This window comes from Pagrus major, chromosome 16 (assembly GCF_040436345.1).
Source record: "Pagrus major chromosome 16, Pma_NU_1.0".
Classification (NCBI taxonomy): Eukaryota; Metazoa; Chordata; class Actinopteri; order Spariformes; family Sparidae; genus Pagrus; species Pagrus major.
This window is the reverse complement of record NC_133230.1, coordinates 18,042,576-18,068,303: the sequence shown is the minus strand read 5'-3', so window position 1 is coordinate 18,068,303 and position 25,728 is coordinate 18,042,576. Positions and strand designations below refer to the sequence as shown.

General features: G+C 44.0%; 1 protein-coding gene across 7 annotated transcripts in view; it reads left to right on the top strand.

The window, feature by feature from the left end:
* meis2a (Meis homeobox 2a) overlaps positions 1–25,728 on the top strand; it is a 179,415-nt gene that overhangs the window by 99,466 nt on the left and 54,221 nt on the right. For 4 of the 7 annotated variants that reach the window (XM_073484230.1, XM_073484229.1, XM_073484228.1 and 1 more), the window contains exons 1-7: positions 66–657; positions 1,129–1,355; positions 2,934–3,075; positions 3,284–3,334; positions 3,739–3,789; positions 4,311–4,460; positions 13,739–13,853. In XM_073484230.1, coding sequence (XP_073340331.1) covers positions 646–657; positions 1,129–1,355; positions 2,934–3,075; positions 3,284–3,334; positions 3,739–3,789; positions 4,311–4,460; positions 13,739–13,853 — 748 coding nt within the window. In that variant the 5' untranslated portion in view covers positions 66–645. Of the gene's footprint in view, positions 1–65; positions 658–1,128; positions 1,356–2,933; positions 3,076–3,283; positions 3,335–3,738; positions 3,790–4,310; positions 4,461–13,738; positions 13,854–25,728 lie in introns of those variants that run through there. The other 3 variants (XM_073484225.1, XM_073484226.1, XM_073484224.1) reach the window with 1 other exon arrangement.

Below are 25,728 nucleotides of genomic sequence, written 5' to 3'. Positions count from 1 at the left end.
GGATCCGTCATTTCATTCGCCCACCGCTCAGCGCTGCGAACTGACTCTGTTTCTATAAGCAAGCTAGCAGCCAACCTGCCAACACTCGCTGACACTCACTCATCTCAGTTTCGCCAGATAGACGAAATACCTACGGGGGAAAGAAAGGAAAGATCCGAATCGCAATCTCTTAATTTCTACTGCTTTTTCCCTTTTTTTTTACAGTGATAATAAAACAAGATAGCGATCTGGAGGCATTAAAGGAGACGCGGACTTGCGGGATGAAAACGGACTAAAAAGATTCGTCCTTCTCTTGAACATCATCACCGACCGTCATTCATTCATTACCTTGACAACCTCTGGCTTTGATTGACAGCTGGAGTGGCAAAAAGCCATGAGACACGACAGTTTAGTTACATGCAGGTTGTTGATGGGCCGATTGTAACCTTCACTTTGGCGCATTTTTTTCTTTTTTTTCCGAGGAAAGAGGGAAAACAAGAAAAATTTCAAAACTCCCTGATGCTACGATTTCAACTGAACCACACTGGCGAATAGGAGAAGTCGCAAAGTTGGTTGAAAAAGGAATCTTGCCACTAAATCACTTTCTAACCGGGACTGGGATATTAAATATACGACAGATTCAGGAGTTTATTGGAGCGCAGCCTGATGGCGCAAAGGGTAGGTTTTAAATCTCCTACACTTACCTGTTTCAAATCCACTGTAGGGTGGCCCTCGTATCGATAACCTCTTGTCGGGTGGTGGCAAATTTACAAAGTATTCATATCAAAGCCGCTAGATTTGACATTTTTGCAGCGCCCCTTCTCTTCAAGCAAAGTGACAGCCTCTGCCTTTACCGACAGCCTCCACGACAGTCGTGGAGCAGTTTCACAGGAGACTCCAAACTAATTCGCTCTTTTTCATCCACCAAACTCTCTTTCGCGGAGCACCGAACTTAAAATGTTTTTGGTAATGACAAACCCTTTAGCAGATTTTATGTATATGACACTTTTGCAGCGCATTTTTCAAAGCAACAGCTTATTTAGTTTCTCTGTTTGCGTGTATTCACAGTGAGACGGCATGCCTTTTAGCACTTTGTTTAGAAAAAGTAACCGGGCAGCCCGCTGACTTTTGCTCTGATTTCATTCCCAGTACGATGAGCTGGCCCATTACGGTGGGATGGACGGAGTCACGGCGTCGATGTACGGGGACCCGCATGCTCCCCGGCCGCTTCCCCAGGTCCACCATCTGAACCACGGACCGCCGCTGCACGCCAGCCAGCACTACGGAACCCACGCTCCTCATCCAAACGTTATGCCCACCAGCATGGGCTCTGCTGTCAACGACGTTTTAAAGAGGGATAAAGATCAAATTTATGGGTAAGGTTTGCATGAAATACGCGTGTTTTTAAAATTTTTAATTTTTTTTTTAAAAACTGACTTTCCAGCTTTTCTCCAAGTTTGTTTTTGTTGAGAGTTTCTCTCCCACCGCTACATTTAAATAGCGTTTTGTGCAGGATTGACCGCAGTTTTGGAGCTCTATTGTTGGTCAGGGGAGTTTTGTTGATGTGTAATTTTAGACGCATTGTAGAAAGGCATCGTCAAGCCTGCAGTGAGTGAGAGTGAGCCTTGAGCCTGAAATACAAGCTATAAAATAATATGGAAGCAGCCCTGTGCGCAGTGCACAGCTCGAGAGTCACACACACTGCGTTTAAACACAATAAAAGCAATTTTCAGCATCACAACAATTGCTCCATGTTATAGAGGTCGCTTTAAAATTACTCCCCTTATTATTTCCCAGCGTTTAAAATAGTCTCTCCTCTCTCAAAGACTTCATAAAAACTTCTCTGACGTTTTCCAAATATTGTTTGCAGTAACACAGACACAAAGAGCGCCGTCTCAACGTACCGTGTGTCTTTTATAATTCTACTTTAGTCAGGTTATTCTCGAATAAGGCAAGAAAACGCACTCAGACGCTCTCACCGTTCAGAGCAAAACTTGAAAAAAAAAAATGTTTTCAGAAATTGCTCGCTCACACACGCTCACAGAAAGTGCCATAATCCACAGTGTATCATTATAATCTGGGATGTAGCGCAGAGTAAATCCTCCTCAGCTCCTTTACTCACGTTTTTCATACGCGGAACAGAGTTCAGCTTCAGGTTTTTACACTGACACAAATCTAAACGACATAAAAGGCGAAACTGGTGGCAGTTTCGTGAAGTTAAAAAGGCTCTTATTCTGAAATGATAATTCAGTTTTTAAAAATTATTCATGTGACTGTTTGTCTTTAGTTAGACTTTACTCCTTTTTATTCACTCTTCCTCTGTTTGAACGCTTTAGCCATAATAAAGAAGAAACAATAAAGTCATCTGTGCCTCAGCACGTCTGCGGTGTGAATCTGCAAAAAAATATTTTCTTGTAAGTTTTTTTTTTTTTTTTTTGCAGACTCCATAATTCCTCTTAAACCCCTCTGACCGCTCTGGTGTGTGTCTGCCTTGTTTTTGTTGCACTTTTTGTTGACTTCTCAGCCGTTTTTTGCTCTGCACTGCAAGAAATGTCAGTCCCAACAAGTCGATAAATATCACATGGAGTTTAAAAATCCTCAAACGCCCCAAAACTATAGGAGTAAAATATCCCAGATGCGCTTTTACGCATGCTTCAAACTCAAAACAGCTTCCAAAAACTACGACCCTGACTCCAGATCTATTGTTTTAGTTGTTGCCTGCCTTATTTGAAAAAGCGACCATTTGCTTAAAGAAAAGTCTGAAAACTATTCAGCGAGGGAGAAAGTAAAATTAGACTCATCCGATTGTGTTTTTTATTTCAGCTGTTGTAAGATAAATGAGGGTTTTGGGTGCAGGGAGCCGACAGATACGCAGGTTGACGGGACATTTTTTGCAGTGGGCTTTGTGGAGCCGGTGTGCTGCTTGTACTCAGGCTGTGTTTCCCCTCTTGCAGTCACCCTTTATTCCCACTGCTCGCACTGGTTTTTGAGAAGTGCGAGTTGGCGACGTGTACTCCGAGGGAGCCCGGCGTAGCAGGCGGCGATGTCTGCTCCTCAGACTCCTTCAATGAGGACATTGCAGTGTTTGCCAAACAGGTCAATTTCCAAATATTATTTCCTGAAAGAATTATTTGGGATTGCTGTGGCTGCATAGTTGTCTGCCTTTATTGCAATAATAAAAACTTTTCTATTGATAGTGTGTGTTCTCTGCAGTGTTATCAGGCTAACATTTCAGGATGAAAATAGACACACATTCCGCACATTTCATGCCAAACTAACTTTGACATTTGGTGTGTTATTTTAGGTCCGAGCAGAAAAACCTTTATTTTCATCAAATCCAGAGTTGGACAATTTGGTAAGCGCACACTTTGACCTCTCTTGTCTCTCAAATAATTGCCGCTTGGCTGCGGTTACACTGTGCCTTGTTTTTCTGGTGGATACTTAACATCACACAGTAAATATGTGAACATATGATTTAAGCTTCCGCACATGTCAGATCAAGTTTTTTGATGTTGATGGCTGTGTAACCACACTGGCCGCTTGTCATTGTTCGGTCTGCTCATTCAGCTGACCCAGCTGACCAGCGTGTGTGATGACCAATTAGATTGTGAAATGCAGATTTCATCTTACAGTTAAAAATATATATAGAAAATATTTAGCTGTCGTTAGCTGCCAGTGCACTAGAGTGTATCAAGCATTAAAAAAAATCTCACCTTTAAATTGTGTTATAATTCTGTTTATTTCCTCTTTTTCCCCCAGATGATACAAGCCATACAAGTATTACGGTTTCACCTCTTGGAATTAGAAAAGGTAAATATTATAACTCTTATAAATTGTAGACTTTTTCATGGCGCCACACGCGCAGACATCCTATATCTTAATGCAACTGATATTATTAAAGGTGCAGTGCCGCAGCTTTTAGCAGATGTTTAAAAATAAGCTGCATTTGGAGAAAGTTTGAGGCGTTTCATTTTCATGAAAATCTGCTCTTTTATTTATCCAACCCTCCACGTGACTATTGATAAAATACGTTGCAGCCTCTTTGCTCACATTGTTATCGATCCGCAGATATAGTTTCAACTGCTCGTTATTCCCCACCACCCCCCCTACCCCCCCTACAAGCTCACGGCATGCTGTTTATTTTTTTGTCGTTCAACTTGTTGCTGCAGTCTCAGGAGAATAATAAGCACTGCAACAATTTCACTATTGTTTCCTCGCCGCCGATAATGCCCCTTAATTGGAGTTATTCTTGGACCAATCCCATCCTGAAAAAAGGTGTTTTCCTCTCCCCCCCCTTACTTTTTGTATTTTTTTTTTTTTTTGCTCTATAGGTGCACGAGCTCTGCGACAATTTTTGCCACCGGTACATCAGTTGTTTGAAAGGAAAAATGCCAATAGATCTAGTTATTGACGAACGGGATGGCAGCTCAAAATCAGATCACGAAGAACTCTCGGGATCGTCGACTAACCTTGCAGATCACGTAAGTAACACAGAGCTTTTTAAAAAAAAATATATATATATATTCGTGATAATGTGTGTGTGCGTGTGTGTGTGTGTGTGTGCATGACAGGAAACACTCGAGCCTTTCTGATTTATTTCTTAATTTTTTTAAACCGTGCAAATGAATAACCGGCTGTTTTGAAATAATCGCATTTGTTTGATGTTTCCCATAATGCCAACTCTTGTGCTGCTTAGCCTCTGCTCATGTGTGTGTGACCCCGCTGTGCCATCAGTAAATAGAGCATGCTCTGTTCTGCAAGGAAAATCTGCCGATCGATGTTCTAAGGTCAAAAGCTAGATGTGATACAATGGACTGAGTTATTGTTTTAGTCTTTTGATTAGGGGCAGTCATGTGTGCATAATGCGTCCGTGCTTTTGCTGCGTGTGTGCTGGAGATGTTTGTGTGTGTGTGTGTGTATGCGTGCGCGCATTAGAGGCTGCGCGTGCGTGAATCGCCGCCGTGCGTAATGGAGAGTTGGAGGAGGGAGAGAGAGAGAAAAAACGTGAGGCAATTATCTGTTACGCAGGTTTTAACGTTAAAGCAGGGTATCAGCGGTAAGCTGTAGCTTTAGGCCAATATTTAAAAAGAAAAGGGCTTTACATTTGGGGGCTGTGGGAGCTGGATATGGCCTGCGCGTAAAGCTGTGGATTTTTTTTTCTTGCTGCAGAGGTGGAGAAAGTGGTAGCCTATTGAAATAGATCTCAGAGCTAAAGGCTTACCATCAATGTCAAGTTCACAAGGCATATGATGGTTCGTCTGGAGGCCTTCCATTGCTGTTGATGTTAATGTGTTTAATTGTTTCGTATTGATTGCCGTGCGGTTTTGCTCTGCAGTGGCTCTCTCCTCTGCTCCCCATTTTTATGGCTGGAGGCTCCATAACGCTGAATTCAATTATATGCACCTGAAGTACAGTAGCTTTAAATTTGAGGATCGATTCCCTGGTTTAAATCGTGCATTTTCGGTGTAATAAACACACACCACCCCCCCGCCTACCTTACCTTACCTACACCCCCCGCGCCGCCCCCCCCCCTTGCAATATGGATCGAGCTGACAGTGTATTATTGAGTTGATATCTGTGAATTATTGCGTCTTGCATGCCTGTGATAAAGCTAATGTTTTGCTGGAGAGAGAGAGGGAGAAAAAAATGAGCGGGCTATTGCAACAAAGTGACTGGTTAATATCTGTGCAGCACAAGGCCAAGCCTATTAGGAATTAAAGCAGATTTAAGTGTTATGCAAAGTCACTGCGCTGCATCTGTTGGGTCTGGCTATAGGCCTAATAGCGGTGGATTCCCTGCGAAAGCCCCGTCGCGTTCCCAGGGCCACGCAGCGCACCGCACAAGGTGAATTAAAACACAATTAGAGCGAAGATGCCGCTGTTGGTTTGAGAGGAAAAACGGTCAAAAACGGCAATATTGTGGTCCTCCAGCACAAGTGTAGAAATGAGGCATGCTGTTGTTTATATTGTAGAGATTAGATAAACTAGCCTGTTTAGTTTCATGGCAGATGGTTGATACTCAAGCCAATTTCCAATGGTGCCTCCAGTGTGCAGACACCAGCCACTGTCATGAGTCCACTTGTGAGAAATATTTTGATAATTAGTAAAAATTAGATATGCCAATAAAGCAAATCAGGAGCAGCAATAAACAAAGAGGGGCTGCATGACAAGCCATTTATCTGGGAGTCATTTGGGCCGATCACCTCATTAGGTATTTAAAGTTTGAGGGATTTATATCACTTTTGTGGCACCAGTGAACTTTTTATTGCAGCTAACTGCTGGACTGAATTTGACAAGTTTTTTTTTTTGTCTGAGAGCTTTGTCTGAGCTGAGTGCTGCATGTTGTGGAAAGATACAAACTCCAGCTTATAGTTAAAGGAGCACTGTGTAGGAAATTTAAATCCGAAGAGAAAGATCTTCTTTGACTGATTTTTTTTATGTCTAAACAAACAAAATAAACGACTGAATAAACTGAATAAACAAATTGACGTTAAAGGACAACACAATTGTTTCACTTTGTTTATATGTGGCAGACCCTGCCACCTTTCTAGCTTCAAACAGTGTTCTGTGGAACTTATTTCCCCTCTGAGAGCAGCTTGTTTATTCAGTTATGGAAAAAAATAAATATTTCCGAGTTTGTATTATTACCTCATTAATATTGTAAATATTGCCTTTCTGTGTTTGAATTTCTTGTCTAAAACCACACGGTGCCCCTTTAATTTTTGACAATTAAATATAAAATGCATCGTGCGGTGCTTGTGATGCTTTGGCGGAAGTAACGTTGGCATTAAGTGCAACTATTGAGGTGAAACAGTGCAGCCGTGATCTGAAAGCGTTGTAGTAAACAGTTAAACTTCTTTAGCAGTAATTTCCGTGTCTAATTGAAAGGACTCCAGCTTTTCATGCCTAAAAATGTGCTTTGAATATTGGAAACAATGCACACACACACACAAAAAAAAGCATTTGGCTGCAAATCCGTGCCGCTGGATGGAAAGCAATTTCTGTCCTACTTGTCTTGATTTATTTATTTTATTTATTCATTTGTATTTGGCTCTGTTTTATTATTCATTTCTGTCCTCGCTTCCCATTGAGGAGAGGAAGGCGGTTTGATAGTTAGATATGCTAATTTATTTAGTTAGAATCTCTCACGTCCATTTTTCTTTGCTTTGATATGCATTTTTAATATATAGCCCTGGGCTACATCTCATTTGGTGAAAGTTGGTTTTTCTGGAGATGATGAGGCTGTTCACTGTGGAGGAGGCAGCCCGTTGAGCTTGTTTTTATGTATATGTGTGTGTATACAGTATGTGTGTGTGTTTTTCCTTCCTTTTCTTTTTTTATACCTCTTTCTGTTTCCCTCCTCTCCCCTCTTCATACCTGACAGCGGAGCATAATAAGCGCAGTTTTATTTACACTTGAATGCAGCATTGTCTTAGAGATGATTGGATTATGGTACAGTGAGAGCGGGATGAGTCCTTTGCTGACACTGTTGATTTCCTTTATTCGCTTGCGGTGACTACCTCAACCATGTAGCCCACCCAAGGCTTCCCAACTCATCGCCCCTCCTCAGATCAACCCCATCCCAATTAAAAGAAAGGAGAAAAAAAGATGTATTACACGTGAAGGGTGATGGAGAGAAAGAAAAAAAAACACAGAGCTGTGTAGATTTGTTGAACGGTTCATATAGTGTGTGTGCGTGTGTGCTTGTCAATGGTTTGCTCTCTTGTCTTTTAATTAATGAATAAAATTTCTGTCTCTTCTGTGCTACATCCAATTAGGGAGGCAAATAGAATTAACAGTGTCTGAATATTATCTGTTCTAATGAATTAGCCTTTGTGTCTTCTCGTGCTATTGTGCCGCTTCTCCAGTCAAGCTTACATATTAGCAGAAGGCTTTTCATTTCCTCCATGCATATGCATTACGCTTTTGAAAACTGCCTTTGAATTTCTGCATAGTTTCAGATTTGTTCTACAGAAAAGTGTGTAGGATTTGCAGGTCCCGGCGCTTTGTTTTGGAGAGCTTTCCTCAGGGAGTGATAGTAGTTCCCATAGAGGTTACGGCGTAGCTTATCTCCACTGTGCATGGCTGGAAAGGGAGAAAAAAAGGGGGAAAGAGCTTTCTCTGTTTACATTTTGATCCTCTGGTACAGGCTCTGAGCGCTGTAGGCCATTGGTCAGACATGGTGATGTCACAGGTTCAGTCAAGTAATGTAATAGTTCATCTTGTGCCCGTGCAGTGATTTACTGTGTGTTTCAGTGGAGGTGAGCTGTTTCTGTATGTCACTATGCATGCTGCAGCGCATGCACACTCCACTCTCCACCTGTGGACAGCGAGCCCTCGGGCCGAGCCGGCCTGCTGAACCGTGGAATTTTCTCAGTTTTGGAGGTGTTCTAATTCGACTAGCTTTGTCCTCCTCTGGGACCGACTACAGTACGTTTGGATCTCAGCCCCCCTCCCCTTCTCATGAAAAAAGTGCATCGTCGACCGCTCTGTCTGTTCCACACAATTGTTTTGTGATGGTGGGATGTCTGGCCTAATGTTTCCTATTTGATTAGTGTTCAGAGGCAGGGCCCTGTTGGCAGGCATATCTAATCAGCGCTACTGTGGCTGGAGCGAGGCTAGGCTAACTTGTTGCATCTCCCACAATCCCCTTCCTTTAACTGCATGTATGCTCTAAATGACTGCAATAAAAGCAGTTGCTGTCATTTTAGGATCATGACATGCACATGCATGTTGAATTGTATGTTAATACTACATACAGTTAAAGTTAGTACAGACTTATTCTCAGTCGCCTCTTTCATAGTTACACTCTACAATCTAGTGCAAATTCATTGCAACAGTTTTTAATGTTCCATTTTGGTTGATATTTTCAGAAAGTTCATAGTTAAAGGTGCTGTTGGACTAGAATAAATTATAGTGATAGATGTAGTGTTTCTATTTATTTTTTTTGTCCTCCTTTACACAGAATATTAGAATAACCGCTTGATGTAATATAGAGCACCACTTTTAACTACGACCTCAACATCTAATTTAATAAGCACATCTATGACAGTGTGAATAAACATGTGTGAACATTAAAGGGGCACTATGTAGTTTTGGAGAATAAATTCAGATTTTTTTTTTTTTTTTTACAATTTTAATGAGATACAAGCTCAGAAATATTTATCTTTTCCATAACTGAATAAACAAGCTGTTCTCAGAGGGAAAATAAGCTCCCCAGAACACTGTTTGAGGCTAGAAAGGTGGCAGGGTCCACCAAATAAAAACAAAGTAAAACGGTATGAAATTGTGTTAAGGTCACTTTGTTTATTCAGTTAAGTCTGTCATGAAAACAAAGAGTTTGTTTATTTAGTTTGTTTAGGCATAACAAAATCAGTCAATGAGGAACTTTCTCTTCTGATTAAAAATGTCTTCCCCAAAACTACATAGTGAACCTTTAATGGCATCATAATAATACACTTTATTGCATAACTTGTATTGGATTGCATCAGTTTGTGCAGGTGTACAAGTAAAGTGGCCACTGAATTTTTGGGCTTTTTGTTTCAAGGAATAATGGACAGTAGAATTCTCTGTAATGACTTGTGTGTTTTTAAATTTATGCCTCATTTTCACCTGCGCCAAACCCATGAACCACAACAGCAATCCCATTTTTTATTTAATCTCTTCTTTCTGAAGACATATTTGTACATGTAATCTGTCATTTACTACAGTGAAAAAAGTTGATTTGCCCCAGAGAAAGTTTGAAAAAAGCATAAATACGACCAGTCAATCCCCCTTGTGTCTGTTAAAACACGCTCGGGTGAATTATTAGCAGCTAAATTAAGGAGTCTTTATATTCTGGATAATTGAGGGTGTTGTAAATGCTCAGTTGTTCAATAGAGGTGCACCTACACTTTTCTAAAGAGGCTGTATATAATTATGTGCTCACAGCCCAACAAGAAACGTGCGAGGAGTGTTTCTCTGTTTACACCATGTGGCAAGATGTGTCTTGAAATGTCAGCTCGCTTTATGATTTACCGTCCTGTATGTTTCTGGCGTGTCAGCGATTCTGTACATGTTCAGCACAGGATCCCTGAAGCTGCACACACACGCTCACACACACAAGGCTAGTCGTTCTTACACTCCTACTACACCAACAGATTTCTTCCCTTTCCTCCAGCTTCCAGGGGAATTTGAGGGAAATTCAATGATGCCGCTAAATCAATTTTATTTGAAATTCCTAGGGATGTAGGCAGAGTGCAGGGAGGGAAGTGAGATTGTGCCAGGCAGGTGTTTGTAAATGAGAAACAGGGGACAGGAGCTGAGGAGACGGCAGCATTCTCCCGCTCTCTTGTGGCCTGGCTCCACTACAAGCCTTCCTCCCCATATTGTCTCCTGCTTTTATATTAATTACAACTTGTATTATCAGCTGCCAGTTGCTAACCCCAGCAAACAGAAAAGGCTGCCCCCAGAGACCACGCTTCTTTTGTATCTTATTCTCGATCTAGTCCTATTGTGTGTGTGTGTGTGTGTGTGTGTGTGTGCATGCGTTCCCGCCTGCACATGTATGTGTGTTTGCTTGCTGCCGTTCTCCTCCTCCTCCTCCTCCTCCTCCTGGTAACACTGCTCTTTAACACAATTAGTGAAGAGCATGGAGTGAACCATGTTTGACTCCTAATTATGCCCAGCTTTAGGGAATAGTCACATGGGCTAGAGGGCGTTTTTTTTTTTTTTTCTTCCTCTTTCGCTTCTTCCTCTATTTCTTGTGTAGGATGAAGAAGACTGTTTGGGTGACATGATTTTTTTTTTCAACTTGTTTGAACTTTATCAGACCCACGAGGGTTGTGACAAAATGGTTGTGTGTGTTTGTGTTGCGTGGCGCGGTGTCTGTTGATGCACCCTCCATAGCTCAGAGAGGCGCACTAAATAATTCATGCGGAGGAAAGGCTGTTGCTTTTGTCGCCTTGTTGAGCTTGGAAAGTTAACGCTTTTGTTGTGGTATTTGTTGTCTTGTTTTGCAGACGGGGGTTATGAATGAGAAGTGACTTGCAGGTATTAAAAGGGGAGAGAGTGTGCTTCATCAAAGATATCTGCTGCACACTCACTGGGCCTAGTATCCACTGTGTTATTATTATTACTAGGTCATATAAAGTGCTGCGTTCTGCTTTTTACCTTGTAAGAAACAAACGAACAAAGCTTCATCCATATCCCTGCATACAGGCCCATTAAACCCACAGGGTAGCAAATCACAGCAAAATATCATTCCCTTTAACACCATTAGCTGAGGTGTCTTTGAATTTAATTTAGTGCCAGCACCATTAAAAATGACACATTACTCTGCAATGATAGCTAAATTAAGTCCTATCGATTCGGCTGTTGCATTAAAACCATGCTGTGGCCATAGCTGGCAAGTGATAGAGAGAGAGAGAACAAGAGAGCGAGACTGTGCGAGAGCAGCGAGCATAGTTTTTCAGGTCTGTCTCGCATCTTGCCGTCAGTGGGTGTCTCATTGTGAGGAAGTAGAACCCAGTCATTTTCTTCTCTGGGAACAACAACAGCCCGTTCGGAGAGCAGCGAGCCCAGCTCAGCCTAAATACATTATGCACTCTGGGAGTCTGGGATTTTACCTCTCTTTCTCCCTTTCCTCCTCGTGCCATGAGACCAAATTAGACTGTTTTCAGAGGGTTGATTGCCACATTAGTGATTTTTCTCAGCTGTGTTGAGAATAACAGAAAATTACTGTACCAACATATGAAGTATACCATGTGTTGATCAGCGGCCCAGAGACGGAACACATCACAATCATGCATCCCTCTCAGAGCAGGGACATTCTCCCTCGGCTGACTGTGGAGGGCTACAACCCACGCATTGGCTATTGTTCACCCTGTCTTCTTACCCCTCTTCTGGGTAATTCTCCGAGCTCTTTATCTGATTGCCATCCGGTGAACAGCTGACGCTGAGAGGGCCTTGAGTGGAGCGGAGGGTCTGAAGGGCCTTGTGTGTTTCTGTCTGCTGTTTTCAGCTCGGAGCTGTTTGAGAAAACAGCCCTCCTTCCCCAAAAAACTTAGCAGATAAAAGGGCCTCGCTCACAGGCATAGCAGCAGCCTCGCCTCCGCAGCAGAACAAGCAGCAGCACATCAGGACTGTGCACCCGGGGGAGCTCGGCAGCCGCTTGTCTTATAGCCTCTGTTTCCCTGCAAACCTCCACTAGTCTCCAGGCTCTATCCTGTCTGTCCTCCACCAGTACAGCTCACTCTGACTGGGGCACCAGAGCAGGCAGGCAGGCTCCTCTCTGGCGGGAGCTGAGGGGAAAGAAGTTCATCAGGAACTCAACTGAAGTTAGACAAAATGGTAAAAAACGGTCTCTTTCTTGGAATATTCTGTGGCGTGTACATTTTCCCACTGCTTTCGTATGTATGTATATGTGTTTATGTGTGTTTGAGGGAGAAAAAAAACCCCATAGCGGGAACTGAGAAGTGGGTTGAGGTTTGTGGCAAGCCTTGGTGCAGGCCTGTGTTTGTTTGGCTTGGGCTCTGCTCAAGGGGCTGCTTCTCTCGGGGGGCCCCAGACAACGTTGGGCTCACGTTCGCCAACATTTTGTCATCGTGCTCAGGTGACAGGTTAAATCGGGAAAGACTAGCTCGGGTTTTGTATCAAGGATGTTTGAAGCGTGCATTCGGTTCAGCCTGTGTGTAGTAAATGACGTGATCAGGCTGTCCCTCTATTGCCTGAATGGCAGAGGAAATTCCACCTCTAGCCTGCCTTCATGTGGCACTGATAAAGCCTTTCCTGTACAGTAGAAAATCCTGTTTCCCTGTCTGCAGCGGCAGGGCAGCGGGGAATGACCAGGAAAGAGAGGAGGAGGAGAAGGAGAGAAAATGAGCTTGGAAGGGAGGGAGGAAGGGAAGGAAAAAAGAAAGACGCCTTAAAAGCTATGAATTTGTTTATGGACTTTTCTTTGAAGTTAGCCAGCAAAGATTTAACACTTTTTTTTCAGCATGTGTTTGTATATATAAAAGTGAGTGTGTGTGCATGTGTGTTTATACTTCTTGCTCTATTATGTCATTAGCATGTGTGCGTAAGTGTATTTCTGCGAGCCTCTGTGGGCGTGTGTGTATGTCGGTGTGGGCGTGTGCACATTTTTGGCAGATTAGCAGGAGAATCACTGTCATATCTTATTTTCATTTCTGACAGTGGAAATGATTAATGGCGGCTGTGGTGTGTTTGGACTTTTTACCTCTATATTTCTCACTTGACACGGAAGTCTCAATTGGTTATGGTATAAACGAACTCCACTGGGCTCCGCCATATGTGTTTAGACAATTACTCACAAGTGCTCCACTTGCGATGTTCAAAATCAAATGCCACATTAACAGAGCTGCGTTTTGCTCTCATGCATTAATGAAACACTTTGATTACAGTGTTTTGACTTATTGCCAGCTGCTTTAGTGCATTAGTTTCTTTCTCTTCATCTATGATTTTTAGCGGCGTCGTTGATTGCCTGCTAGCTGGGAAATAGGCAGCGGGGCTCTTGGCCCTGCCAGGAGAATGTAAGCAGGCGAAGGACCCTCACAGCGCCTGTACACTCTTACAGATGTCACTCTCACTTTTCCAACAAACTCATATGGTCTCTCTTTCTGTGTCTCTCCCTCACTACCTTCCCCTCCTCTCCCCCTTCCTGCTCTCGCCGCTCCTGGTTTGCGGTTTGGACGGGGAATGTGGATGGATGCACGGATGGATGGATGGATCCCACGCTCGCTTTCTCTCTTTTCAAACCTCAGAACCCAGCTTCCTGGAGAGACCATGATGACGCCACCTCCACACACTCAGCCGGCACACCGGGGCCCTCCAGCGGGGGACACGCTTCACAGAGCGGTGACAACAGCAGTGAACAAGGTGAGCCAGCACCGAAATGGGCATGCATATGCACACACACACATATACATACACTTGTGCACTCAAGCACTAACACATAAACATACATAGATACAGGCAGGACATATTAATCATCATGCATGGGTAGAGTTGCCAACACTTTCTTTAACCCTGTCTAATGTGAGATCTACAGTGAATAGATGGCACATCTCTCTGCACACATCCAACCCAGTCCTTGCTCTTGCACACTGGATTATCCTGCTTTTTGACTGGCGTCCATGTAAACACATAGTCACACCTAAAAATGAACACGCTTATCCACTGTTACACTTGCGCGCAAATGCAAGCAACAGCCACTGTAATACACCGACCCAGTAAAGGGCTTTCCAAAATGTTGCTATTTAGAGAGCTGAACAAAAGCCGGTGATTAATAGTATATTTCTGCCAGTTCTTGTTTGCATTTAAACCATATTAACTTTGCTCGCACAACAGCCCCTAATTATGTCTCAGTGAGCCTTGTGTTATCTGCTACGTGACCTGCCAAACAGCAATAATGCATCTCAAAACAAATGTATTTGAATTTCTTACAGACAGCGTGTGCAAATCACAGCTATCTGCCTTGTATTTTTGTCACGGTCCGCATCAAATTTGACATGTAAATTCTCAAAAAAACGTGTGCTGTTAGTTGAATTTAGAGGTGAGGACAAGCGTCAATACACGGCGAGGTTAAAACTGTTTATTAAATTCAACTGATGCCTGTGCTAAGAGAAACACATGATGAGCTCTTGGCCTTTCCTTTCTTGTCTTCCCCTTGTTTTGAATGTACCAAGATCCCCTTTCACTGGCGGCACAGTGTGTGTGTGTGTGTGTGTGTGTGTGTGTGTGTGTGTGTGTATGTGTGTTTTTGTGAATCTGTGTGTGCCCTCTGGCTCCATGGTTTTGCATGAAATTTCATCACACCGTCTACACACACCAGCCCTCAGATACACACTTTGTAGCAGCTCACTCGCAGAGTGAAGCCGCTTGCCATGTCCTTTCAAGGCTATCGTTTTGCCGATAAGCGATCAAATGTATCGATGGGATGTGTGTCTGTGGTGGGGCTGTTTAAATCATCTTCTCCTCGTCAGACAGAAGCAGCAGTTGTAACCGTCTGAACCATTACTGACCACAGACCGAGGGCCGCAGCAGACCTCTGTGGTTGGCTGTGTCAGGACTAGTTGGATCAAGGGCTGTTGTCAGGCTAGTTGATGATAGCTAGGCCTTGGCTAAGCAACAGGATATGTCTGTTTGGCAGTATAAACCTAATGGGGTACAATAATATGATGCTTGAACCTGATAGGGATAATTCTCCACCAGCATGGCACATTTAATCTGTATACATGACATTTGTTTTTAAGGATGGGCTTTGAGAGTGAATAAGAATCTCATTTTTTCCACAAAAATATAGAGCGAAATTACAATAAATGAGGTGTTGGATTTTTTGGTATGAGTGTCAAAAACGCTGTGTGATTGCAGGTCAGAGCAGATGAGTTTTGGCACTCATCTTTGCAATTGCAAGTAGCATGGGAGATGGAGACAGCAGGAACAACAGAGAGAGGAGGGGGGATGAGAGAAAGAAATGCACTGCCTATTGATTATCTTACACACATAAGTACAAGTGACCTGTAATCCACAGAGCACTTATCGACTCCTCTCCCCACCGTATCCAGTAACAGCGGATCAATACAGGCCAAAGACAGTTACGGTACAGCACCATGCATTGGGCCAAGATGGACCTGGACTAGATCAGAGCCTGACCTGTGTTGAAGAGTGCCAAATGCTAGATCCACAAGCTCAAAACCTTTTTGTGGTTAAAGCAAAGTAAGCAGCACAGAATAGAAGCAGAGATTTAAAAAGAAGTCACAGACAGAAGGTGAAAAAGTAGGCAGAGTGAGAAAAAAAACTGAGAAAAGAGAGAGAGGGCAGCTGATTTAATGGTCTAATGAGGCCGTCCTCCAGCCAGTTGTTTTGTGTGAGGCATGCTCTGACCTTTCGCTCCGCTCGGGAGCCCCGCCGCCTCATTTTTCACATTCTTGCAATTACGTTAACGCTTGAAGCGCTCGCTGACTCCCGACTCTGGCCCTTCCATTCTGACAGAGCCTTCCCTCCGCAACCTCTCTTCCACCTTTTCCCTCCTCCACTCCGCTCCACTCCACTCCACGCATGAACTCGCCTCCTATCTCAATACATTTCCACATAAAATTTGTAGTCCACACTTTCAAGTCCACAGAGGAAATGTGAAATGTGTGCTTCACTTCAGTAATGGGGTCTTTAACAGCTTGGCCCCTGTTAAAAGGGGTGACGATGTGGATCAGATGAGGAAGACAGAATAGATGAGAGAGAGCGTGAGAGAGACCCATAGTGCTTTTTGGATTCAGATGCCAAGAAAAACACCAACTTTCCTCCGTCCTGAAAGGTGTGTTGTATGTGTCCGCGTGGCTTGAAAAACATTGACCTCGAAAATTGATCCAAAAGCATCCCTGTGTTGAATTCGTAACACCATTTCTGTTTTGAAGGGTGAAAAGTTTTCTCCCTTTGGATGATATTACGGGATGTGTCGTAGAATAAAACTGAGTATCACTCACATATTTGTTTTTTCAAAAAGTACTGTTTGTACAGTACATACAGGACTCAAGATGGTCGCTGTGAGCAAAATTCACTTCCTCAATCTCCGGGTTACATCTCAGCATTGAGCATTGCTCTGAACCTGTGCCAAAAAACAATTTAACAAGTGCGCAAATATGTATTGCCCCTCTTGTGGAATAATTTATTGTCAAGCAGTAAACCAAGGTGAAGCATGCTCATAGCTGTCAGTAAAGATTGCCAGTTAAGGTTCTGACACATATGAAAAAGGTTTCGGTACAACACTCAGATCTGCAACCTTTCCCCAACCCCCTGTTCCTAACATTCGTTTTTTTTTCCGTTTTCTCAGAATTTCCCTCCAAAAAAAGAAAATATGAATTATCACCCTCAGGGCAAATTCTGCACTCTCACTTACTGACTCTTAGCGAGTGACTCCCTATGTTCTGGCTGGATAAACAAATATGAGCAGTTAACGGGAGACGGTTCAGAAGGTAACACACAATAACTTCATTGGTTCTGCTCGCACATCATTTTGATTAACAGTCCTTTGGAAGTCCTCCAAGCTTATCTAGAAACATCAGAGACATCAGATGCAGGGAGTTAAACTTGATGAATGTGCGTGCCTTAAGATAGCACTCGTTTCCAAGCTGCTGTCTGTAATATGTTAAACACCCAAGGTGTGATGGAGCAGCGTGATGAAATACTCTGCACATTTGCCCACACCAAACACTGTAGAGTCAAATGCACTCAGTCATGAACTGTAAATCCCCGACACTGATTCAGCACGGTAGGTAACGTTTCCCCCTCTTGCTGTATATGTGGGCGTCTCACTCTGTGTGAGTGTGTGTGCATGCCTCAGCTCCAGTCCACACTTGTAATTATTAGCTATGCATGAAGACCAAATCCACGTTGACATCTTGAGTGGTGAGCAAAGGGGCTTTCTGTACAATTCCCCGATTCTACGCTAGATGGAAAAGGCTCAACAGAAGAGAGGAGAAAGCATTTTGTACATTTTCTCAGCAATTGAACAATCCCCACGCTCTGCGGATAGACAGACTCCCCAGAGAGACCGAGAGAGGCTGAGATGGAGAGAAAGGGAGGAAGAGAGGGAGAGCTTGAGTGTTCAGCTCCAAGGGAGCATGCTGCGCTTGATGGTATTGTGGTGCATTTGTGTGTGAGTGTGTATGCATGGGGAGTGTGGTGAGCTCCCTTGGCCCTGGCCAGGGGCCCCACTCAGCAAGGTCTTTGTGGTTGAGCTCACCAAAGGGGGGTCATTCCTGGTTGGGGACACGACTCCCTGTGTCCGCCCAGACAGTCCCAGCGTGAACAAGGCCTGTTGAATGTGGCATTTTCTGGACCTTTGGCCTTACTTTTTTAAAAAGAACACTAAAAAATGACGCAAGAGAAAGAACGAAAACAAAACCACAACAGAAAGAACAGCAGAATCGGTGCTAAACGCAAGATGGAAGCCTTGTTGCGTTTTAGTAGCCTATACTCCAGCTCTGGAGTGATCAGCGAGGTGTGTCTGTGTATATAAAATATACAGTGTCTGTGTGTATGTGTGTGTGTGTTAGCTGGTTCCCTCTAAGTGCCTGTTAGAGTTTAATTTAGTGTAGTAATTAAAGCTGAACACTGGCCCATAAACAACAGATAAACAATAAAGCAGACCCAAGCCCTGCTGTTTCATGGCTCTCACTCCCAGCTGTTGGAGCACTGATAATTTTTTACACAGTGCCCCCACCTCACCGCAACACAATGCTGAGGCAACAAGGGTGTGTGTGTGTGTGTGTGTTGTAAATGTGTTGCTCGGGTATATTTTAGTGTGTGATGGCAGAAGCTGGACAAAAAAACGCCAAAGACACATAAATACACAGGATATGTCCACTTCCCTTGTCGAGAGAAAACACAGTGAAGCAATCAGAAAGTGTAAGAGGAGCGGTCTCGCCACTTACAAAACCAGCTCGACGGCGATCACATAAACATTAAACAAAGTGCAGCCGTGATGAGCGCTCAACTTATAACCTGCAATATCTGAACTTCACTTCAACTAGCTAAAGATGCTTAATGAGGACGACAATGCGAGTGTTTCCCAATAAGCCTCTGTGTGCAATTCTAGCCATGTCACTACATGTCAGCCGCATGTTAGTCAGGTGTCTGTTGTGAAAACAGTGCAGTGTGTCTGTCTGATGGTTTGTTGGGAAGGGGCAGGGCCATTGTTGAAAGCCGAGAAGAGTTGCTGCGGAGGGGGAGAAAACACGGTACGGAGGGGATACTTTCATGATCCCATTAGCATAAGAGAGGCTAAATTATTCATGTGGAGTGCTTAATCTATGGGGAAAAGTATAGTTAATGCACATAGTTTTAAAATGGATCTCTCCCCGCCTCTGCTCTAACACCAGATTCTTGCTGGATTCAGCATTCGCGGGCATTTACGGGAACGGCTGTCACTCTCCCTCGCACGCACACACACGTAGCATGTGCGGGCATACGTGCACTCTTGCTTAAGCGCCTGCTGCACTTGAAGCTGTTTCAAGGGGCTCTGCTCTCAGGCTCATCCCCTCCTCTCCCTCTCTCCATAAGTCCCTTTCTCATCCTCTCTCTCCCCCTCTCTCTCCATTTATTCCTCTACCTCTCTTTCTCCCACACCTCCCCCCCCTCCCCTCCCTCTTTTACTGTCTCCCTCACACTCCTCTCCTCACTCACCCCTCTCTGTCTCGCTCTCGGTACCGCAGACTACCTGGCCCTCATCCAAAATGTGATTAAAGAGAATGATCAGCTCCCTCAGCTCCCTCCTTCCTTCCTCCCTTCCGCTCTCTCTCTCTTCCCTTTTTTTTAATGTCTCTCTGTCTTTCTTCTGACCCTGTGTTATGTTCTTGGAGTCTATAGATCATGAGAGAGAGGGGGAAAAAAAAAAAAAACACGTGAAAACAGCAAAATCAAAGGAACTGTAAAAGGATGAGGACTGCCAGTAGAGTCAGCTCCACTTCCAGTAACAAAGTCCCGTACCCACAACATCACCACCACTCTGCGTCCACACTGCAGTTAGAGCCTTCTCCCCTTTCGCGCTCTTCCTCTTACCTTCTCTCCACTCCTCTCTTTCTCCCTCTTTTGGCCTGGTCCCTCTGGTCCATAATCATGAACAGGCCCCCGGCGCGACCTGGCCCAGCCCAGCCTGGCCTAGCTCGGCCAAGAACTGGGTCCTACACAGCAGGAAAGGCACATTAACTGGGTCAGCCTAATGTGCAAACTAATGTTTGGAGAACATAGGGAAAAAATTACCCAGATTATTCTGACAGCAGCTGAGGAGAATGTCTGTGTTGCGCCATTAAGGGGAAGCTTGGGGGAGACGTTTTTTTTTTCTTTCTTTCTTTCCTTCTCTTTCTGTTCTTCTCTGAGAATCAGACGAAAATCAGCTTATCTTGGAGAGAGCTGAGCATAATTAAGAAGCAGAGAGGAAAAGGTGTTGCAGGGAAAGTAATCATGATTGAACTACAGTTAAAGGAGGGGAGTGACTTTCTCTCTCCTCGGCCAAAAACAAAGACAGAGTGCAGCATTGTTGTATCGGTTCATTATACAGTGGGTTTACACACCCATGTTCCATTGCTGATTACTCCAGCGCATGTGGTGATGATGAGGAGTGCACAGGGGTCTGATGTAATATGGCTAAAAGGGATTTGAGCGCGTGCCCCAAAGGGCATTTCCATGTCCATTAATGCTGCCGCCGCTGTATTTTCACAAGGATGACAGTGCTTCGATTCTTTAAAGGGAGAGTGTTTTCCCAGGAAATTTTCCGTCTTGTTTCAGCAGGCTAGCCTGAAGGGGGTCAGCCAAGAAGTCACCCTTAAGAGGTGATAATCCAATTGCTCTAGTCCTCACCAGATTTGTTTTCCCCCTTGTCTGGCAGTGTGTTTGTGTGTGTGTTTACAGAGAGTGTATGCATGCGTGTGTGAATGTAATAGACAGAGAATGGGAGGCAGAGGCAGTGAGATGCCACCGGGTCCTTCTGTGTCCGACCCCGGGCCCCATTCTAGATCAGAGAGAGGTTATGGAGGCCAAGTCTGTCAAAGGCACACCTGCAGGGAAACTCCAAAAACCCTGACTGCCAGCTTACACAGGCCCGTTTAAGGTGTGCTTATTTGGAGTTTAACCCTGACATCAAATGTCCTTTCCCTCTCTCCCCCTTTGTGTTTGACCAATGGGCCTTGTGCTCTTTTACTTTCTTTCCTTTCTTCTGCCTCCCTTGGCTCTTTAATCTCTTCCACCACCACCCCTCCCAATTCTCCTCCCCCTAATATCCGAACCCCACATCACAGCAAAGGTCCCTCCCAAAAGACAGCGAGCGGTTGAGCAGAGTGGCTTAGCAAGGCCAGCTATAGCTTGTTCACTTGCTGTGTGGTTTTCTCTTGTGTAAACCAGGGTTTACACACTGAAGCATATTTGGAACTGAGCAGAGCAGCTATACCCTACAGGTAGTGCTTTAACCATGCTGCCACCGTCCAAGAGAGTGGGAGGATGATAAAGGAAGTGTGTTACAATCCGAGTTCTTCCTCTCTGCTGCTGATTTTCACGCGCACATCTTTCACGTTTATGCAAAGCTTTTGAGGGCATTATGCAAGATAAGCTCATTTTCTAGTCTGATTCCTACTCTAGTACATGCTTTAATGACTCTTAAAGCCAAGGGCTGCTTTTTTAGGCATAATAGCAGTCCCGCGGTCTCTCAGTTTCCACGTAGCCAGAGTGCTTTTTCCACACCTGATCACTTTTGTTCACCCATTTTATGGCTATTGGGGAGCATGCGGAGGTGAGCGATTTGACAGTGGTTAGTGCCATGAGCCCTAATGTTTATTGGAAGCAAGCGTCTAATAATTTTTGATTACCCCAGAGGAGGTATTAGCCATGTTAGTCAGCAAGGATAATTTCTTATTTACATGCCCCAAGCAGCGAACACTCTGAAGGAACACTGGGGCTAAATGCGCAACAAAACGAATCAAACATGCCAAACGAGATGCTCCATCCTGGCTGGCTGCAGGGCTGAAGCTGAGAAAACCTTCATTATGCATTTACCATAATTCATTTAGAGGGTTATCAATTTGCAGAATACAGAGGAGATGTTTGGAGGGGGAAGCAAGAACACCATATCAAACGCAGGAAGAGAGAAAGGAACAAGGGAAGGCGAGATGAAAAGGAGTAAGATATTCAAGGATAGCTCAGTGCCTGGATTTTTTAAATGTTGTTCCAATTACACACTTTTCCATGTACTGAGGCAGAACTTGCATGTTAAATGCTGCAATCTCTTCCCTTTTACCGCTGTCACGCTCCGCCCCCTAAAAAAAGCAGAAGCTGATTTCCCTTTAATGAAAGCCATTTGGCCCAGGAATTCTCGTCTACACAATTTTTGTTGAGATTGAGGCTACACAGAAATGTTCTAGCTCAAATATTGTCTTTCTGTTCATTTCGGGTCGCTCTTTGTTTGGCTTCTGCCCTGCTTACTCAAGGGTTTCTTGTATCTGTCTCTCAGTGTGGATTTCAGGACAGTTACTACATGTTTTCATTTTTCTCCCCTGGCAACACACACTGAGAGAAGAAAAAGACCTTTAAAAGCATCTTTCCCTCCGCCACCAGGCAAGGATGACTAAGGCCCCATTAGAACAATTGGAGGAAACTTAGGGAGACGGGGAGTGTTTAAAAGAATGAAAGCAGCCAGAAAGCAACACTATCTTGTGATAACCAGTGCTTTCTTTCATTATCTAAACACAAAAAAACCTCCACCTTGGAAAAATTGTGCTCACTCTATAGCTTCATTCAAAAATAAAACAATGAAAAGAGAGAGGTAGAAAAAAGCGAGACAAGAGAAGAAAAAAAAACATTTAACATTTTCCAAAGTGAGGGGGAAAAGCTGCATTGTTTAGTACGAATGCTGACTCCCAGGGATGCAGTCCTTAGACAACTGAGTGTCTGCAGGAGACATCTGTGAAGCCTGACCTTGTGACCCCGGAAAGAATGCTCTTAAGGTGGGGGGAAAACTGCCTTTACCACTGCACCATGGCCTACAGGATAGCCCAGGAGCCGCACAACAAACGCAACCTCTACAGAAAATAACAACAGACCAAGAGTCGATGAAAAAAAACAAGAACGAGGGTGAAAAAAATGTGGAAAAGTGTGGAGAAAACGCAATAGAGATAGAGGAAAAAGAGGCGGATAACATGTACAGAATACACAGACGGACTTGATGTGAATTGTGCCTCACAGACCTGGCTGTCTCCTTTGGCCCCCCCATGAGATCATTTTCATCCTTTATGAGTCAAAAGGAAGCCCGGTTGAAAATGAAAGGTTACACAAGCCAGAGCCCAAGCCCTCGCAGTGAGAGAGCAGAAGATCCCTGCTGCAAGGGCCCTGCTGCTATTCAAAGCACCTGCCATTGTGTGGGCGCCCATCCAGGCCTATTGTTGTGCAGAAATTAGTCGTGCTCCCTTTGGCTCCCTTCGGCTCCAGAGGCATGCGGCAGACCCCCTTGTTGTTTTGGGTTCAGATACGTGGTTGGATAGATGCGTGGCCCCGGCTACCATCACCTCTGGCTGTGGCCCTTTGCCCTCTCTCCCAAAGCACAGTATCATTCTGTTTTGTTTTTTTCTGTTGTTCACTTCTCAAGAACACTTTCAGGCCAACATTCCTATAGTTTTCTCTCTCCTCCTTTTGTACTCCTACTCTCCTTTCTCCTTTGGTGTATATGCTTATTGTTCTTTGGAGCACCCTCATTATACCCATGGTTATATTTTAAGGGCCTCTCTCTTTGATTTTGGTCTCGTGGGGAGTGAGTGGTGGGCTGGTGGGAGCTGTAGGGCTGGCCCAGCTCTCAGGGCTCCCCAGCCAGCGTCTCGGAGAGTGGGCTTGGGGGTATTGTTGGGCTGGGCACCACCGGTGCTACCGCTAGTGCAGGGGGTGTATGTGAGGGGAAAATTGAAAAGTCAATAACGAAGGCCGCACAAAAAAAAAAAAGAAAAGAGAGAGTGAAACAAAAGGAGATGGAGAGCTTCAAAAAGCTGAGAGCTATAGAGCACTGCTAATTAATAGCATCAGAGGAAGACCTCTTTTTTCTCCCTTCTGGAACTTTAATGCTGCATATTAACTTGCAAGGCGAGGCGATTAAGAGCTCACATTGTGAGTCAGGTCCATCTCCGCTGCCAGACCAACACACAGTAGCCATGTTATATGAGGGAGAACTGGTAATGTCTCTCAGAAAATAGCATTGTGTGGCCAGGAAAATAGAATCAGCTGTATACTGTAATGCAACCCTACCTTTGTAATCATAAATAAATAAATCAATGTGTTAGAGAGATGTTGATTCATGCCTGTGGTCAGTTTCAGGCTAATATTTTGTTTTTCTACATGTAAACCAGATGATTAAATATTCGAAACAACTCTAAATGTAATGCACCAGCACAAAGTGCAGCTTCAATGCACCATAGAAGTGACTTAAACCAAAAATAAGTGAACTAGTTTTCAAAAACACAACTTTTTCAGTGAGGAGGTATTTATTACAAGGTAACTCTATTGCATTTCATTACAGAGGTGTAGCATATCTTTGCGTTATTCTATATTTACATTCATTTGATTCTCTGCATTTGTCAGACTGTACCCTTATTCCAAAACATGTATCGCTGCATATTCTTACTCACCCTTTTCATGCAGCTAATCAAGGGGTAAAGTGACGGAACATGAATTTTGGTGAGCCAGCGAGGCAGAGTGGCAGTAATTTGAACCAAGGCTTTGCAATTTGTATTTTTCACAGCGGTAATAGGCTCCTCTCTCACTGTTCCCTGCCATGGCAATTTCCACTGCCAACAGCTGTCAAGCCCCTAAAATCAAAATTAGTGCCATGGAATTGGGCCGTAATGAAATGACCTGCTGGATTTACCTTAAGGAGCAGGGCGGACAGTCAATACTAGCCACGTCAAAAGCCCTCTCTCTGCGTGCCATGGTCCCATTAACAAAAGGAAATAGTCTCAAGTAAATGTATTAAGCACTACTTCCACCTTCTAATTATATTTTTTCCCTTCTCCCTTCATAATTCATTCACTCTTTCATTAGTTCTTAATATTGGAAAAGGCTTTTAACTGGCTCTTCTGGCCTCGTGGGGTCACCAATTATTTGTCACTATGTATTACAGGAGTGTCAGAGGAGTCCATGTTGTATATAGGGAATAAATGTAGTGTCCCACCATAGCTAGGTTTGTTCAGAACACATTCATTGCAGAAATACAAGATTATTTCTATAATTTCACATAGTATAACACAGAATCCAGAGCTGTGGTCTCCCCCCCGCCTCTGCTTCCTATAGAAAGAGGTGAATGTGTGCCAGGGCCCAGTGGAGGACACCAGGCCCTGGTTATTGACTTGTAAAGGAGCCGGTAGGTGAGGGGTCTTGACAAGACATGAGCGGCTGACTCTCTTGTAAAGCTGTATCTGATTTCTCTGCTAGTTGGCTCCCCGGAGAGACCCGCTCTACCCCTCTGTTGATCAGACTCTCACTCACAGCTGTATAGAAAAACGCGGCGATAAAAAGAATGAAAGAGTAGTTTTGTGAAAGAAGACGCTCTCGTTCTGTGTGCCATGATTCTGTGTTAAGGTGAGAATGGGAGTGAGGGAGGAGGGGAGCGAAAGGGATCAGCTGCTGGGTGAAAGAGCTGCATCCTGTAGTATCTCAGAATGGGAAAAAACCTCTTTAAATTAATGTTTTGGTGAGTTGTGTAACACAGACTCCTCAATATCCGCGTTTGTGGAGGTGTGATGGTATAAAAATAACAGAATTGCATCAGCAAGAGGGCAGACAAAGCAAGTATCAACTAAGCGTAAGCCTCGCTTCTCACTGATCTGACTAATTTATGAGGGTAAACTGCGCTGACAGAGAGAGAGAGAGATGCAGGTGGAGGGAGGAAGTTTTCATTGACTCTCCAGAGCAGGCCAAGCCAAAGCCCCGGAGGGATCTCTCTCAGTTTGAACTTTATCAGGGGCTACGCTTAATCAATACACTATCGGAAAAAGAATTAATTACTAAAGCAGAATAAAACAGCTGCATTTTAAACCAAGGATTCATCAATTCTGTAATCTCTTGGTTACAGCTCAGGTGTCAGGAGGATCATTTCAGCTCCATGTAATGAGGAACTGTGGGAGTTTACCCTCAACCCTCTGCCGTCCTCCTCCTCTCTGACCCCCACCCCTTCCAACCAACACCCAGTTCCTCTCCTATGCTACCTTGCTAAGATATTTTCCTTCCT